The sequence below is a fragment of the Lytechinus variegatus genome, chromosome 1 (genome assembly GCF_018143015.1).
Source record: "Lytechinus variegatus isolate NC3 chromosome 1, Lvar_3.0, whole genome shotgun sequence".
Taxonomy (NCBI): Eukaryota; Metazoa; Echinodermata; class Echinoidea; order Temnopleuroida; family Toxopneustidae; genus Lytechinus; species Lytechinus variegatus.
In genome coordinates, this window is record NC_054740.1 from 82,000,885 (window position 1) to 82,018,286 (window position 17,402).

Sequence of the window (17,402 nt, forward strand, 5' to 3'; positions counted from 1 at the left end):
AGCCGAGAACCTTGTCATCAAGAAAGAGGATGTTCAAGCAAGTTTTTATTTTTATTTTTATTCTTACCATCATTTTGACAGTAATATTTCCCGATTTTATACTACAGATAATGAATAATCCCTGACCACATATGATAATGCACATAATTTTAAAACAATATGGTACAAAGAACTTATGAATCTTACCGCATCCTTCATATTCATCCGATCTATCCCCACAGTCATTATTGAAATCACATTCCCATCGTTTTGGGATACACTTGTGATTATCACATCTGAAATCTCCTATCGGATCGCAGGTTACTTCAGCTGTTACAAATGTTAGAAAAATTAGAAAATGAGAAGGTACTACATTGTAAGATAAACTTAAGTACAATTTTATTCAACCAGGAATTAAAAACTAGAAATAATTTTAGTCATCTGGCTAGAAGCATCCGCGATCAGACATGGAACGCTCACTGTTAAGTCCTGCATGCACGTCCACATGACTAAATTTCATTTCTGCTTTTAATTTGCAATCTAGATTTTCACTATTACACATTGTTTCAACCTTATGCCCCCAAAGCTGAAATGAAAAAAAAAACAATAAAACATGAAAGGGGCTCGGATTTCAGGCAATTAAATCCTAAATACTTTATAAAGCAAAGTAAATCTTGATCTTGAATTCATTTCACACTTTCAAATTGTGGAATTTAACAAGAGACTCATAACAAAGAGAAACAAAGTCAAATGATCATTTCTCTTCGTTTTTTTCTGATTGATAAAAACAAACTTTCTTTTTTGAAAATCAATATGACATGTAATAGATATCACAAACAAATGAGAATACTATTGACAATATGCAGCATGCTACAGCATGCTCAGACAAATTAATTCTGAACTCACTGGGGACTTATCAGTCACATCTCAACAAAACCTTGATCCGAAAAACAAAATTAATCCCCTGAAGCATTTCATCACATCACCATATCTCATTAAAAGGATTAACTACAGCGATATCAACATGTAACCATTCATACAAAAGTCACGATGTCGCTGCATTATCAACTGATTGCGTACTCGCCACACAAGCAATAATGAAGCCAAAAATGTGGACACTAGTTTGGATCTTATGGTCTATTTTGTCACAAAACACAATTCTGTCAGGGTTTGCAATGTTTAATTTCAAAGACATTATAATGATCACTTACGACATCCATCTTCATCACTAGTATCAGAATTCCTGCAATCGTAGTATAAGTTACATCTGAGATAATTTGGGATGCAACGATAGGAATCTTGACATCCAAACCAACCAGGCGGGCAAGTCGATTGATCTGTAGTCACAAACAATAACAGATCAATAAGCAAACAACATAAGGAACAATGAAGAAAGATTTTTTTTTTCAAATATTACAAGTAATAATGAATACCCAGTGATAAAGTATTATGTTTTGAAATACAGGACTAATAAATTATTTTGTGTTTGAAGTTTACATTCATCTACATGAATATTCAGATAGAGGTCCTTATGGTCTGATTTCATTAATTTTAACACTGTATCTCAATTAGCCTATAACCTAGCTGGAGGCTATAAATGTAAATGATGTCTGATGTGGAACATGACGCTGCAGAGCATCCAACCCTTGCATTATGTATACTTCGCTTCTTGCTGTCGCATTATTTCTATCAACCGGGATTCGGTACGAGTATGAAAACTGCCATCGGATAAACATCAATAAAATATAAAAAAAACTCGACCAAGAAAATGTACATGTACAGTGAGTCCATGTACATGTACAAGGGAAACCAGGATTCTCAGCTTTTTTCTCTCTCCAAAATTGGTAAATGATTGATGTTATTTGATCTACGTCATCATGAAATCTTATTTTTCCTCCTTAATTTAGTAACAGATACGATATTAAAATAAAGGCTCATACATACATGTAGAAGAGCAAGAAGAGTAAGAAATTTGGTCTCAAATCAAAGAAGAAACTTCGCTCCTATTGTTCTTGCCAAATTTGTTATCAAAACTTTTCAAACGATTGTGATATTTATCTCTGAAAACACACTTTCTCCCCCCAAGACACACAGTTTGTTGCATGATATTTATACATGTAACTCAAATGTTAAAACAAAATATGTGGTCACTTATTGTTCAGCGTATGTTAATGGCAGCAGGCATATGGAGGCAGACTTACAGCATGTAGAAGGTTCATCGGACATGTCTCCACAATCATCATCCAGATCACAAACCCATGCCTCAGGAACACAGAAACCATTGGCACAAGAGAAGTAACCTTCCGAACATGTTGTGTTGGGATGTGCTACAGGATGCAAGAATAAAAGTCATTTATGATAATAATAATTCTCCCTCCATCTATGAATTCAAAAAGATATCCTAAAACACAGTATAATTACTGCAGAAATTTCTCTGCTCTTGGCGGTGGCATATAAAGGAATTCTATAAGTTATATACTGTTTCATAACATGTAATGTTCTGGGAAAATGGCTGATAAACTTTCTTGTATTATAAATGTAATGGCATTCCCCAAGGCTCTATACTTACCACACAACTCTTCATCTTCATCATCGTTATCGGGGCAGTCTTCATCTCTGTCACACACCTCTCTACGTGGGATGCACTTTCCGCTGTTGCACCTGAATTCCCAATCTTGGCATTCATTATTAACTGGATATAGAGGGAAAAAAATGAAGATTTTCAAAGAGATCTTGTTATCCTAATTCCAAATGATGATATTTGCTCTATATTTCACATCAATAATAATAATGATTCACCTACAAAATTATAAGGATTGATAATTTGCACAAAAAAGACAATTTAGATAAAAAGTAAATGCTTAATGTCATATCACAGTTGTAAGCATATCCTGGTCAGTATTTAAATGAGACTAATGATGTCAACATTGCACCTTCCCTTTGCATTTGATTATATACATGCTAATAATAAATAAAATGAACCTTTCATTTTTTTCACATTATGTAATAGGCTTTATTCAACCTTAAAACATATGGAATAGCCATAGTTCAACCTTTAATGACCCAATGAAATTCTTCCCTATAGTCAAATCTGCAAAACTTGAAAAACTGTACAATTTAAGCAAAGAAAATACAAGTGTGACATCATCAACTCTCTCATTTTCACATCGGTGTGTTGTACATATACAGTAACTTAAGCAAATTTAAAAACTCTTGTATTTCCTTTTTTGCATTTGATACTGACACAATTTTCATTGTACAATGCCTACTTAGCTTGTTGTACACGATCAAATGGGAGGCTGAATGTCACACATTCGTACCGTTGCACACAAGACGTACCATCCAAAATGTACCATTGCATGGCTTTAGGGGGTGACGTCACAATGCGATTTCATTGAATAAGATGACAATGCGCGTACAGCCCGCTGGCTAAATGCACAATGCTGTCCAAGATCATGTGCACTTGTGGGCCCGGCTTGTGGGATTTTGCTTTCAATATTTTTGCTCCCTTTTCATAGATTACTGGAGGGAAAAACTCTTGTTTTTCTCATATTTTCGCTTGATTCCGTGGCGTTGTACAACACAAATAGCGAATATTCTTATTCATGCAATGGTGCGAGATTTCGCATTCGGTGAAAGAAAGAAATGCTCTATTCAACTCGGCTTAAACCTCGTTAAATAGAGCATCTTTCTTTCACCTCATGCGAAATCTCGCACCATCGCATTCATGCCTATTCGCTATTTATATAATGTCAAGCTCAATTCATTTTTCTTCTTCTTTTTTAATTATTTCAACTTTTTGTTGGGGTGGACTTCCCCTTTACACTCATTTTGCTGGGTTCATTTATTTTGTGCACACTGTTACTTACGATATTGACAATGCATGTAAGATACTCAAGCCCAACACACACTAGTAATAATAATGATTGGCATTTTTATAGCGATTTATCAATCTACGACTAAGCGCTTCACATTAATTGTTACCCGGTCACTGGATTCATAGCATTCCAAGCAGCCTGTTAGGCGCAAACTTGCTAAACCAACCACAATGAAGGTTGTTTCCTACCGGTACCCAATTAGAACCTGGGTGAGAGTGGCAAAGTGTGGACTGACGCCTTTCCAAAGGGGGCTAGGCCATGGTGGGATTCGAACACACGACCCTGTGATTACAAGGCGAGAGTCAGAACCGCTACACCACGGCGCTTCCACATGAGATCTGATACAACACAATTTTTAAATAAATCACATTCTGCATTAAATATGAAAGTTCCAAGAAGAAAAATTAATTTATGTAAAGTTCAGCATAATGTTAGGAATAATAAATAATAATTTTGCTTTTTTTGCAGCAAGCCCTATAGTCGGAGTAAAGTCCAAATCGGCTTCAAGTCGTAGCAGATGATGATGTCATTGTGATTTGGAATTGAATTTGCTTTTATTTCTACAAGGAGGCTCGAACTTGACTGAATTTTTTTTCAATAGTCATACCACTATTCTCACCTATGATTGTTAAGATTTTATTGGTTGGAATATTCGCATCAAATGTTATGATAGTTTCTTCGAAAATCGGATCACAATGAATCACAAAGTGTGCCCCTGGCTTAATGATTAATTTGAAAGATTAGTGATCGAAAGACAAAATACCAGCTAGCGAGTGATGGCCCAAACTATATTTGGTCACATAAGTTTATTGTAAGCAACCAGAAAGCAAGATTCTTAGTACTAGGAATATTGATATTATAATAAACAGCATAGAAAGACCTTTTGCTATCATATGAGGAAAAGCCATCCAACATACTGATCATTACTGTATCTTTAATGATCATTATTATTCATTAGACCATGATGCAATACAGCACAAAATAAGTTTTCTAAATACAAACCTACTTGTAGATACGAAATTTGTCAAACTTTGGCACTTTGTAGACTATACGCTGGTATTGCATGGGCAAATCATGCACACCAAAATATGTTATCAGGACATTTTAAAAAAAATAAGCACACAATATAGAGAATGATACTTTTTTAAAATAAAATCAATATCTGAAAAGACATCAAATTAATCAAAGAACGAGAATGGAGAGCTAGTACTTACTGCAGTGTGATTCATCTGTGTGATCACTACAGTCGTATTCACCATCACAGAGCCATGGAATAGGAATACAACTGAATCCACCATCACACTGGAACACTGCAGAGTCACATACCCTTTCTCCTTCTATCGGAACAAAAGAAAAATGTAAAATCAGAGGGGGGGGGGAGGTGTTTTATTAAGACTTACGTGTGACTTCAAAATCACACTAAGCATCAATGAGTGTATAATACATGTATGACATTCTAAAGTGAAATCTCATTAATGTATAAACATGCCTTAGCCCATATCCCCCCCCCCCCCAGCAAGATCTGACCTTAAGCCCTGTTCATACATGTACATGTATGTTCATTCAGCAATACAATATTGTAGTATTTGGACTGAGGCATACATGTATAAGAACAGGGTAAAAGAGGGTTGGGGTTCATTGAATGACCTTTATCATGCCATTGAACATTCATGTTCATGCAGTGGTGTCTACATAAATGAGAGACATATTGTGCTCTATGCTCTATCACAACAAATTAAGGCAGCACAGAATGGCCTTCAGTACTTAATGACATCATTATTACTATTTTTCCATCCATAAATTTATCCTTCTAATTCATTTCACTGTTTTGTTATCAATTGTACATATATTTCATTTATAATGCTCTTTAACCCGATGTCAAAGAAAACGAAACTCAAAGAGGTTCTTACCGGGGCAGTTCCTTTCATCCTCCCCATCAGAGCATTCAGCTTCTCCGTTACACTCATAGAACCATGGGATACAATCGGCATCGGCTGAACAGTGAAACTGATTACTGAGGCATCTCTCAACACAGATCCCATCATCGTCCATCTCATAGTTATCAGGACACAGGCAGGAATACCCTCCACCCGGTGCCAGCAAACAAAGATGGCTGCACCCTCCGTTGTCTGTTCCACATGGGTTCACAAGCTCTAGGCAAATTGATTAGAGTCATATGAATTGATTTATTACCAAAGTTTTTGGACATTACATAAAATGAAAAGTACTTTGAATGCATCTGTGGAACATTGCTATTAAAATCAGCTGTGACAGTAAACTGGGTGTTGTGGCATGCGCCCGTAGTCCAAGCGTGCCCCTTTAATCCATCTTATTTCTCGTTGTTGTTTATTTATCTGAATATGGTACAATAACATCTAAACTTTGGAAAGAACATCACAATGATGTAAAGCTAATTCTAAATAGCATGTACATCCATCCCCTATAGAAGGAGCCTTCCGGAAATGATTTTTCTCCTTTTTCTACTTCATATCAAAAATTCAAATGCTCTTAAAATATCATGGCTTGACAATTCCATGAAATAAATGATCGAAAACAGGGGCTGGATGTATCAAAAAGGGGTTTATTTCATGGCAGTGACTGCATTGTAATTACCTGTATCTTGAACTAAAGAATGATAAATGGCGAGATCAAAGGGACGATGATACATGCCAGTAACAAACTCCTCCTCGTACTCTCCGGTCAACTTGTGAGCCCTGTAGATCCTTTTGATATTCCATTCGGTCCAGTATACCCAATCATCAAACACAGCGACACTGAATGGATGGGCGATCCGATGTACGACATCATCATTTGCAATCTCATGGATATTGTTGCCATCCAAGTCTGCAAATCTGCAATGATTTTCGTGAATAGATTTTAATAAACTTGAGTATGACAACAATCTCTTTTCTATCATGGAAGCATGAACTTGATTTCTAAAAAATAGTGTGTTCTTCAACAGACACACAAGATGACCTTTACAGGTTAGGTGAGGTCAGGATGGGTAAAGGTGAAAGAGTATTTAGATGTTACAGTTCTCTATCAGCCCGAGTTTGCTCAATCTTGAGGTTCTAGTCTGATCAACAGTGTCATAATCTCAAGATTCATTCCAAGAAAAGGGTTCTGGCTTGAGAGTAGAATGTGATGAGCTTAGACAGAGATGTCAAGTTCAAAGACCAGTGATGCATGGGATTTTCAGCAATAGATCTCAGCATGATATCACAAGGCATTGTGTAAATGGGGATAGGATGTGGTACAAGCACGAGTAACAGATTGAGGGGAGGGGGTGTAGGGAGTACCTGCAGTAGGAGGAGTTTCAAGCTTAAAGCGTAAGACTTGGATAGTCTGGCTAACCCTTTGGAACATGCACACTTTGGAACTACCAACAGACATAACTCTAACACAATCATAATGTAAAAAAAATTCAAAACGCACATAAAACAACTTACGCGATATGATCAAGATGCGCATCAGTCCAGTAGATTCTATCAGCAGTATAATCTACAGTGATTCCGTTGGGCCAAGCAATGTCTTTATTATGTATCTCAATAGCGTTGCTACCATCCATTCCCATACGTCCAATGTAGGCCCTCAGTCCCCAGTCTGTCCAATACATATTCCTGGTGAAAGACATCAGAGAACACTGAGACATATTAATCTATCAATGAATTTCATTATAGAAACAAAAAAGTGAATGATAATGTTATTTTGTCAAATGGCAAAATAACATATCTCTCGTCATGTTGACATTTGATAACATTATCATTTTTAACATGGCAAGGTAAATCATTGCACCATCTTGACGGCACACTAAAGCCTCCATCATATCAAAGAAGAGAGACTCTTTACTACTGGTGTCAAATTTCTGAATAAAACATTCTGAAGAATTGTGAAATTCATCTCTGAAACGGGTTTCTTTTTTCCTAGGACGCACTGCAAGCAGAACTTGTAATATTATGCGATAATACAGTGCACAAGCTTGTAGAATTCATGTTAAAATAAATGTATGCACACTCACATCTCAATCCTTCCAAACATAAATATCACCTAACCCCATGTATTGGAAGACAATATCAACGAAAGGATTTCAGTCATAATCGATCTTCATCTCTACACTGTTTCATAAAGCTGTTTGTATCTATTGGGCAACTTTAGGAATGACTGGTGTACCTATCCAGGGGCCCATTTCATAAAGCTGTTCGTAAGTTAAGAGCGACTTTAAGAACGATTGGTGATCCTTTCTTGCGGTAAATAACGTTCACTATTATATGTTGGTGATTATTTAGCGCGTAAGAAAGGATCACCAGTCGTTCTTAAAGTCGCTCTTAACCTACGAACAGCTTTATGAAACATCCACCTGTGGTAGATGTAGGTATGTGCACTAAATTTTCATTGTTCTTTAGCTCCTCAGTCATCTTATAGCTTTTGATGAAATGCCCAACTAGTATGTGGTATGGGATATATTTCAGCTTTCTTTGGAATGACTAAAGAGGGGATTAGATTTCAATTATTTAAATGTTTTGTACATGTCACCAAAGAAACAGACTTCAAATGTGAAAACACAGTTTCTTTTCAGAATATTCTCAAATGAAAACAAAAATGGGGATTTTACAGTATGACATGCTTACCCATGTTTAGGATCTACTGCCACTCCTCGGACCTGGGAGAGGTTATTTCGTTTTAGAACTCGACGATTACTTCCATCCATCTCACACACCTCCAAGACTTTCCTTGGTCGATCTGAAAAGTATAATTTCCTACAGAAAACAAGATACAGACAGCACATACATGTACAAGTAAAAGAGTTCACTAATGCATCCTTCTATTTGTACACCATTAGCCATATCCATTTCTGATAATAATGCATTACAATGGAAAAGGCAAATGTACATGTCATATTTCCCTTTCTCAATTTCTTCATCTCTCTTCTGAATCATTTTTCATCCTGAAGATCAGCATCAAAAGATTCTGGGCCACATCGCAAAACATGATAACTCTCAGAAATGGATTTGAAATAATGCACTATACAAAAATTTAGGGAGGAAGTAGGCAAATAAAAATCTAAATAGTAAGTAAACATTTACAAAAGAATACATTCTTTCTGTATAGTCTCAAGCACATTCTAGCTTTATTCCTTTTATGATAGACAATATACCTACTGCATGATACTGTTTGGTTATTTATAATAATAATAATAATAATAGCGGCATATTTACCCAGGGTAGCCACTTCAGTTCCAAAAACTGTTCTCCCAGCGGGCCCTGCTATTATTACCCCGGCTTTAGCACGGCTACCTTGATCGGGCGCTCGAGCATTCGAGGAATTTCTTCCTACCGGGTACCCATTCACCTCACCTGGGTCAAGTGCAGCACCATAAGGATAAATTTCACAATCAGTGCCAGCTACCTTAGTGACATGGCTCTTTAGGCAACAGAAATCATTGTTTCTATGTAAATTACAATCGACGTCAAACATAATGATCAACAGCAGGTTTAACGCAACAGTCAAAGTCCAAGAACAGGTTCTCATCAGGGTTGGAAATTCCGGCTCGGAATACATAAGCTTGCAATCTTATTCATATGAAACCATGATTTTTATTGGCTGCTTAGCCAGTGATGGCAAAAGTTTAGCACCTCTGTAATCTTATTTATATGAAACCTTGATTTTTATTGGCTGCTTAGCCAGTGATGGCAAAAGTTTAGCACCTCTGTCTTTTCTTCTATACATACCTTCCAACCCAATCCACTGCGAGTCCCTCTATGCTATCGGCATCATCATCAATGATATCCACTTTGTTTTCACCATTCATATCCATACGGATGATGTGATTAGAAATGACATCCGATACAAACACCTGGTTTTCAACCATATCATAGTCCAGTGCCACGGCGAATTCAAAATTAGCTAAGATGTCGGCGTTGGCCGAGGAATTCGCTGTGTCATAGTCTCTGAGGTAGTATCGATTTGCAACAAATAGGTGGGGAACTTCTTCAGCTGGAAATGTATCAATGGAAAATAAGTTAATATAAGTAAGCATTTAAGAGTTTTCAAGGTCTCCATTGCAAGCACCAATAACTTACTTTGTTCCAAGTGCTACAGCTTACTTAGTTTTTGCTAATATCGTCTCCTCTACTGTTTTTAATCATCAAAACATAACAGCTCTGCCTCTTCCTTCTTCATCTCTTACTCTTTTTCTTCCATCTTTCTCTTTCTCTTCTCATCATCCTCTTCTCTCTTTTCCTTCTTCTTCCCTTCCTCCTTTCCCTCTATCTTCATCTTCTTCCTTCTGATTTTCCCTCCCCTCATCTCCCTTCACCCTTCCTTCTCATCCTCTTCTCATTTTTCTTTCTTATCATCCTCCTCCTTTCCCTCTATCTTCCTCTTCTTCCTTCCCTTCCTTCTTCCTGATTTTCCCTCCATCCCTCCTACTTCTTCTTCCCTTCCTTCCTCCTTTAACTGGGCACCATAACAGAAAACTAGGGACTTAATTACCATAAGAATAACTATAAAATGATGACAATACTATGCCCTATTTTCTTTTCTTCTTCTCCTCCCCTTCTAGTTCCTCTTCGTCCCTTACCCCTCTCCCCCCCCTCCACGTCCTTCTTGATCCTCCTCCACCTTTATATTCTTCTTCCTCTCCCTCTTTTCCTCCTTCCCCTTCATCTTCCTGTTATTCCTTCTTCTCCTTCACATTCCCCTTCCCTTTCTTGGTCTTTACTACGCTATAACTCTATAGCATACATTACTTTTTGTTAATGAACAAGATCCATCTGGCTGGAGATCATATCCCCTTGTGCAGTCACAGCTGTACGAGCCCTCTGTATTCAGGCAGATCTGACTACACACATCAGGAGTCATCGCGCACTCGTCGAAATCTGCAGTAAACAAAATTATACAATCCATATGATTATTCTACATGAAATTTATACACAGATGAGATGAATTTGTATCTGACAGGCCTTCACTAAAACATGGAATAGCTGAATGAGAAAGGATGATGACAGACAATAATTGTGTGCCTTGCACATAATATCCACAGATACATCGCAGACTACAAATGCCCATTATCTTCATCATCCATTATCTTCTCGTTATCGCATACATCTGTAATCATTACCATCGTTATCATCATCATCATTATCAGGATTATTAGGATTATCATCCTTCATCTTCATCTTACTTTATTATTCATCAACAATAATATTCAATTATTATCATCATCATTGTCATTATGTATCTCATTTAACAGCAATGATAAGGGATACAAAGAGATAGGGATTGAGTGACTTTGTGTACATGTAGGTTGCAAAATCTCAGCTGTGAGGCCCCACATTCAAGAGGAAACCCTACAAAAATATTTTTTCAGCATCATTACATACTTCGCAATAAATAATATTATTTTCCCTCCATAGCCTACAGTGTTAACCCAAGCATTCATTTGGATGCCTGTGACACTGTAGTAATCAATATCACAGCAAATTCAGCAACCGATTAGCTTTACAATCCAAGGGGATTTCTTCATAACACAAAGATCTGCATTTATGATTACAAGATAAGCTGCAAGAGAAAAATATTTTTTTAGAACTTGAACTAAGTTAAACAATCCATTTTTAAGTATAAATCCTAACCAGAAGATAAATCGAAAGGGCCATTACAACAACCAAAGAACAATAAAGATATCATTTCCAATCAGTTGCTCGGATTTTCATTATTCAAAACATTTCACACATATATGTACAATGTTTTGCTCTTATGCAACACACATGATTATAATACTCTGAAGACATAATTTTTTTCATAAAAACATATAAGATAATAATAAGAGCTTTGATATTTTTTACCGACACAAGAGACCCTGTCTGGAGCTAAGACAAATCCAGGGCGGTTAACACAGGAACACACAAAGCTTGTTGCAGTATCGGTACACACATCATCACAAGGGTTGTTCAAACATTCATTTATACCTGAAAGTCAAACAAATCAAAAAGTAAAAAAGTAACTTTCTAAAATGTGGAGGAAATAAGGATTAATGCACCAATTCAAGTATTAATTTCTTCATATCTTTATTTATTCATCTACATGTACTGATTTATGATGACTCATTAATCAAGAACAGGATGTGCCTAATTAGTGTGTCAAATTTGGAGCTGATTTTGATGATCCTGATTAGGATCATTTGAATGAGTTCTAAACCTCTTTTTATCACCTTGCACAATAGGGTAAGTGTGCTTCAATAGACTTGTCAGCTTTAATCATCTATTCTCAAAAGTAAGATTCTATGGAAGTCAAAGTTCTACTCTTAGTAATGAGCTGGGTCATCCAATGGTAGTGGGTTATATATGATATCCCCTTCTTTCCATCGGGATGTTCAAATGAAAATTCATTTCTGGCTACATTTTGTGGAATTGCCATGCCTGATCACATATTAAAGCGCTATTGACAATTGATCTGATAGAAAATATGCACATTGAGCCTGACTTGAACACTATAATCCTAATCCTAATGCTCAAATTATCTAGATATGACATCAAATGACACAAATCATGGCAACATAATAGAACAACTTTCAAGAGTTTTACCTCTTAATGTTAGACAATTTTCTCATCATGACAGAACATTATGACCATTGTTGCTGAACATACCTGAATAGGGCTTCATTATCTTAGAATGTTTGTAAGCTAATATCCAAACCGAATGTATTTGAACACTGCTGAAAAATACAATAAAAAGTAACAGGGTCTTTTTTTTCTTACCACAGAATCTTTCATCTGACCCATCTTGACAATGCACGGAGCCATCACAGACATTACTATTACTCACACACCGGCCATTCTCACATGTAAACTCATCAGCAGAGCAACTCGCTGTACATGTAAAAAAAAAATATACCAAATACAAAAAGAGATCAAAATGAATAGAATACTGTATCATATTATCATACATGTTTAAAGGTCAAGTCCACCTCAAAAAAATGTTGATTTGAATCAGAGAAAAATCAGACAAGCACAATGCTGAAAATTTCATCAAAAATCGGATGTAAAACAAGAAAGTTATGACATTTCAAAGTTTTGCTTATCTTTAACAAAATAGTTATATGAACGAGCCAGTTACATCCAAATGAGAGAGTCGATGATGTCACTCACTCACTATTTCTTTTGTTTCTTATTGTTTGAATCATACAATATTTCAATTTTTACGAATTTGACGATTAAGATCTCATTGCCTGAAGCACAAGATGTTAAAATAATGGAATTCCACGTTAAAATAAAAAAGAAATAGTGAGTGAGTGATGTCATTAGTTCCTCATTTGCATACCGACCGAGATGTGCATACTGTTTTGTGAAATGAAGCGAAACTTGAAAATGCCACAACTTTCTCATTTTACATCTCATTTTACATCCGATTTTGATGAAATTTTCAGTGTTATACTAGTTGAATTTTTCTCTTTTTATTCAAATCAAGTTTTTGTTTGGGTGGACTTGTCCTTAAATATTTACGGTATCTAACAATGTAATGAAAAGCTCAAAATCTGAGCTTTTTTTATGCAAATTGGCAAATTGCTAACATAAAATCACACTTTGTACTAGTGATTTAAAGCAACAAAGAGGAATATATTCATAAGATGAGAGTAGGGTTAGAACTTACGGCAATCTTTCTCATCAGAATTATCTATACAATCACGGTTTCCATCACATCTCTGACTGACTGCTATACAGACTCCATTATCACATGTAAACTGAGTAACCGATGAACACTGCGGATAATCTGAAATATAACAAGCATTGCAACAAATTAGCAATGAAAAAAGGTTAAACGGAATAAAAGAAAATGAACAAGTTTATTAAGGTAGTAATTGTAAGGCATGAAAGCAAAACAAGACAAGCAATAATACATAACATCAAAATGTATTTTTTTCTGTTTTCTTAAATTGAAAAGCTACAACGAGAAACCTCGAGAGCTCATTATTAATATCAACTTAATATCAACGCAATGTAGGGATCTCAATTATTCATACATGTACACATACTGTATATTCTACATCTTCTTGACTTTTTTATTGGTATATAGTTTGGGGTAGTGCATACAGAAATAGTACGGTTTATTTCCAGTCTAACTCCAACTCGTCTACCATCACTTGGTCTACTATCAGTTTGTACACTATCCACATGGTCTACAGTAACTGCCATTTCGATCACTCACCATTTCGTATAATAAACGTTTGGTCTAATAACCATTTAGTCCACATACCATTTGGTCTAATTGGACTAAGAGTTAATTGGGCAAAATCAATGAAAAGGAAATGGGTGTTAGACCAACTGGTTATGAGACGAAATGATCATAGACAAATTGGTGATTAAACAAAGTGACTATTGTCCGGTAGGTTGTTAGACAAAATATTGGATGAAATGGCATTAGACTAAATGAAGGTTGGCCATGTGAGGAGTAGACAAGTTGGCGATAGACAAATTGGCAGTTTACCAATAGTATGTTACTCATAAGGTATCAGTACTAGTTTACTGTAAGGCTTTGAACCCTAAGTCTAAGATGAGGACTCCTAAAGTCAATGACCCCACCACACCACTATACCACATCAGACCACTTACCACAGCCAGCGTGTTCATCTGAGCCATCGCCACAGTCACTGTGGTGATCACATTCATACTGGCTAAGAATGCACAGGCCATTATCACAGCTAAATTGATCAGCATCGCAGGGCCTAATATCTGAAAATGAAAAGGGCAATCATGATGTTAGTACAACAAACCTGTGTGTGTCTTTCTTTCAGCAGCCTCCCCCTAAAAAATGACAAAAAATGAATGATCCTCAACCAATTATCCTTGCTAAAATTTGTAAATCACTAATTATCATTACTTAAAAAAAAATTTAGGCAACAATGCAAAGTAGAATTCCAACACATGTAGGGGCTACTGGATGAATATAGAACATGAAGTTGTTTCTTTCCGGGGAGGGGGGGGAAGGGTTGGTCGAGACTGTGAGCTTCAAATCTAGTGGTTCTGATGATAGTTTTCATTTCCTTCAAATGTCTGTCACTGCAGGATTCAATGACTTTATGATATCGCAGGGTATATCAGAGAACCTGTAGATGGAGTGCCTCTTCATGGCATATGTAAGCAGTGGTAAGCTGTAATTCTCTGAAAGTTACCATAGAAATATCAAAACCTTGAATTCACTGAAACTTTCAGACCTCTGAATTTAGTCAGTGCTGACAAATTTCATGAAATGCCCCCATAACTACAGTATATTTACATGTAGGTGGTTTGCTTCAATGTTTTGAATTGATTACATCTTGCAATATTTGTTAAAATGCAGCCTGAATTTCATAATTTCAATAAAAAATATTTATGAAAGAGAGGGACATTGAATATCTGCCTGCATGAGGTACATGTACACTGGCTTACATGTACTTGTTTTATCACAATTTCATCATGTACATCTTCATCATATTGATCAATTTTGACTCTTGGCGAGAGAGGGGAAATGAAATATCTGCATAAATTGGCTTTCTTACTTATTTGGTCACATTTTTTCTTCACCTTCATGATACTGACAGTGACTGAATTCATCAATTACGACTCTTTGTGAAAGAGGGGACATATAATATCTACATAAGTTACATCGACTTACTTGTTTGATCACATTTTTCTTCATCTTCATCACACTGACAATGATTGAATCAATTACGACGCTTTGTGAAAGAGGGGACATATAATATAAAATATCTGCACGAGGTAAATTGGCTTACTTGTTTGATCACATTTTTCTTCATCTTCATGATACTGACAATGATTGAATCAATTACGACTCTTTGTGGAAGAGGGGACATAAAATATCTACATAAGTTACATCGACTTACCTGTTTGATCACATTTTTCTTCATCTTCATCACACTGACAATGATTAAATCAATTACGACTCTTTCTGAAAGCGGGGACATAAAATATCTGCACAAGATAGATTGGCTTACCTGTTTGATCACATTTTTCTTCATCTTCATCACACTGACAATGATTGAATCAATTACGACTCTTCGTGAAAGAGGGGACATAAAATATCTACACAAGTTACATCGACTTACTTATTTGATCACATTTTTCTTCATCTTCATGATACTGACAATGATTGAATCAATTAGGACTCTTTGTGAAAGAGGGGATCTGCACGAGGTAAATTGACTTACTTGTTTGATCACATTTGTCTTCATCTTCATCTTCAGCAAATTGACAATGCGCCACACCATCACATTCTTGACTCGTTGGTATACATCTCTCACCATCAAAACGCTTGACCTCACAGGTGAAGTAGCCGGTCCGACATCTGTGACCAGCTGCAGGTAAAATCACAATAGATAGTACTCCCAGGTCAAACTCCATAAATTCCTGTCTACACTTCTATAAAAAGCTTGCTTTCATCAAACTCCTTAAAATGTTCACGGCAAAGATAAAATACCAATAATCTCTTTGCATTCATTGTACTCACATTATTTCTTTCTCTCATTTCATAATAATCAAATTTGACAAACTTTCACATTGAAGTAATTTGTAGAATGTGATAGCATTGGTGTTCCATAAATGTGTGTCTATGCAAAAGGCCAATTCCACCTAAACAAATGATTTATTTTTATATGAAAGAGACAAATTAAACAATGCTGAAAACATCATTGAAAAATGAATGTAAAGAATGAATATTCAGGAATTTTAAGCTTTGAAAATTTTCACCAAACAGTTAACATAAAGGCTGATGTAAATGAAAGAGCAAATTGGGAGAGCTGTAATATACATGGATCTCTTACTCAAAAATTATTTTGTATTTTATTAAATGATACATGAAGCACGCAAGTATTTAGATTCTTAGTTCCTCAGTTTGACTTCTACAAAAGTCACAGAACATTCCCAAAGTATGTAATACATGTAAATGAGTCATGGGATGGGGCACACAAATCAACTGTATTGCTTTCAACATGGGTCAACCATGATGTAAAAAGTAAAACTTTTAAAGAATTTGAAGGGCGTATTTTGGGAAATCAACAGCGAACAACTATGTTCCTGTTTTTACTGATTCGTGTATATGTATATAGTATTAACTTCCCCCATACTGGTCTGTACTGTATGTCTGCAAACTAAAAATTTCCTGACAGAGGGCATTTTTTAATACAGAAGTAGCATAGGTAAAGAGGGAAATTTACCCCCAAACATACAAGTGTAAATTTGTGGATAAGTTGTCTAATTAAAACAATATTAAGCAACTGTTTGGAAGATCCTCATTCGAAAAGTATGATGGGCAATAGAGTTCCAACCTTTAATTAGGGGGTGTTTCATAAAAAGAGTCATACTCAAATGCCAACACATATAAATGATATGTACGTAACGCACAATCATTATTAATAATAATGAATAAGATGACTCTTTTTATGAAACACCTCCCAAGCACAGGTGACGCCAAACAATAATAATAATTATTATTGTTTGGCGTCACCTGTGCCTGGGAGGCGAAAAGCGAACTGAATCACTATGACCCGCAGGT

General features: G+C 35.9%; 1 protein-coding gene across 2 annotated transcripts in view; it reads right to left on the reverse strand.

Annotated features, from left to right (window-relative positions):
• The window catches only part of LOC121425046 (low-density lipoprotein receptor-related protein 2-like), a 79,354-nt gene that overhangs the window by 30,529 nt on the left and 31,423 nt on the right, over positions 1 to 17,402 (reverse strand). For both annotated transcript variants that reach the window (XM_041621005.1, XM_041620996.1), the window contains exons 6-21: positions 16,060 to 16,206; positions 14,465 to 14,584; positions 13,506 to 13,625; positions 12,614 to 12,724; positions 11,702 to 11,824; positions 10,607 to 10,735; positions 9,587 to 9,851; positions 8,486 to 8,614; positions 7,307 to 7,477; positions 6,471 to 6,709; positions 5,768 to 6,010; positions 5,072 to 5,194; positions 2,549 to 2,671; positions 2,181 to 2,306; positions 1,191 to 1,316; positions 187 to 309 (exon numbers count right to left, since the gene is read on the reverse strand). In XM_041621005.1, the coding sequence (XP_041476939.1) occupies positions 187 to 309; positions 1,191 to 1,316; positions 2,181 to 2,306; positions 2,549 to 2,671; positions 5,072 to 5,194; positions 5,768 to 6,010; positions 6,471 to 6,709; positions 7,307 to 7,477; positions 8,486 to 8,614; positions 9,587 to 9,851; positions 10,607 to 10,735; positions 11,702 to 11,824; positions 12,614 to 12,724; positions 13,506 to 13,625; positions 14,465 to 14,584; positions 16,060 to 16,206 (2,418 nt within the window). The remainder of the gene's footprint in view (positions 1 to 186; positions 310 to 1,190; positions 1,317 to 2,180; positions 2,307 to 2,548; positions 2,672 to 5,071; positions 5,195 to 5,767; positions 6,011 to 6,470; positions 6,710 to 7,306; positions 7,478 to 8,485; positions 8,615 to 9,586; positions 9,852 to 10,606; positions 10,736 to 11,701; positions 11,825 to 12,613; positions 12,725 to 13,505; positions 13,626 to 14,464; positions 14,585 to 16,059; positions 16,207 to 17,402) is intronic.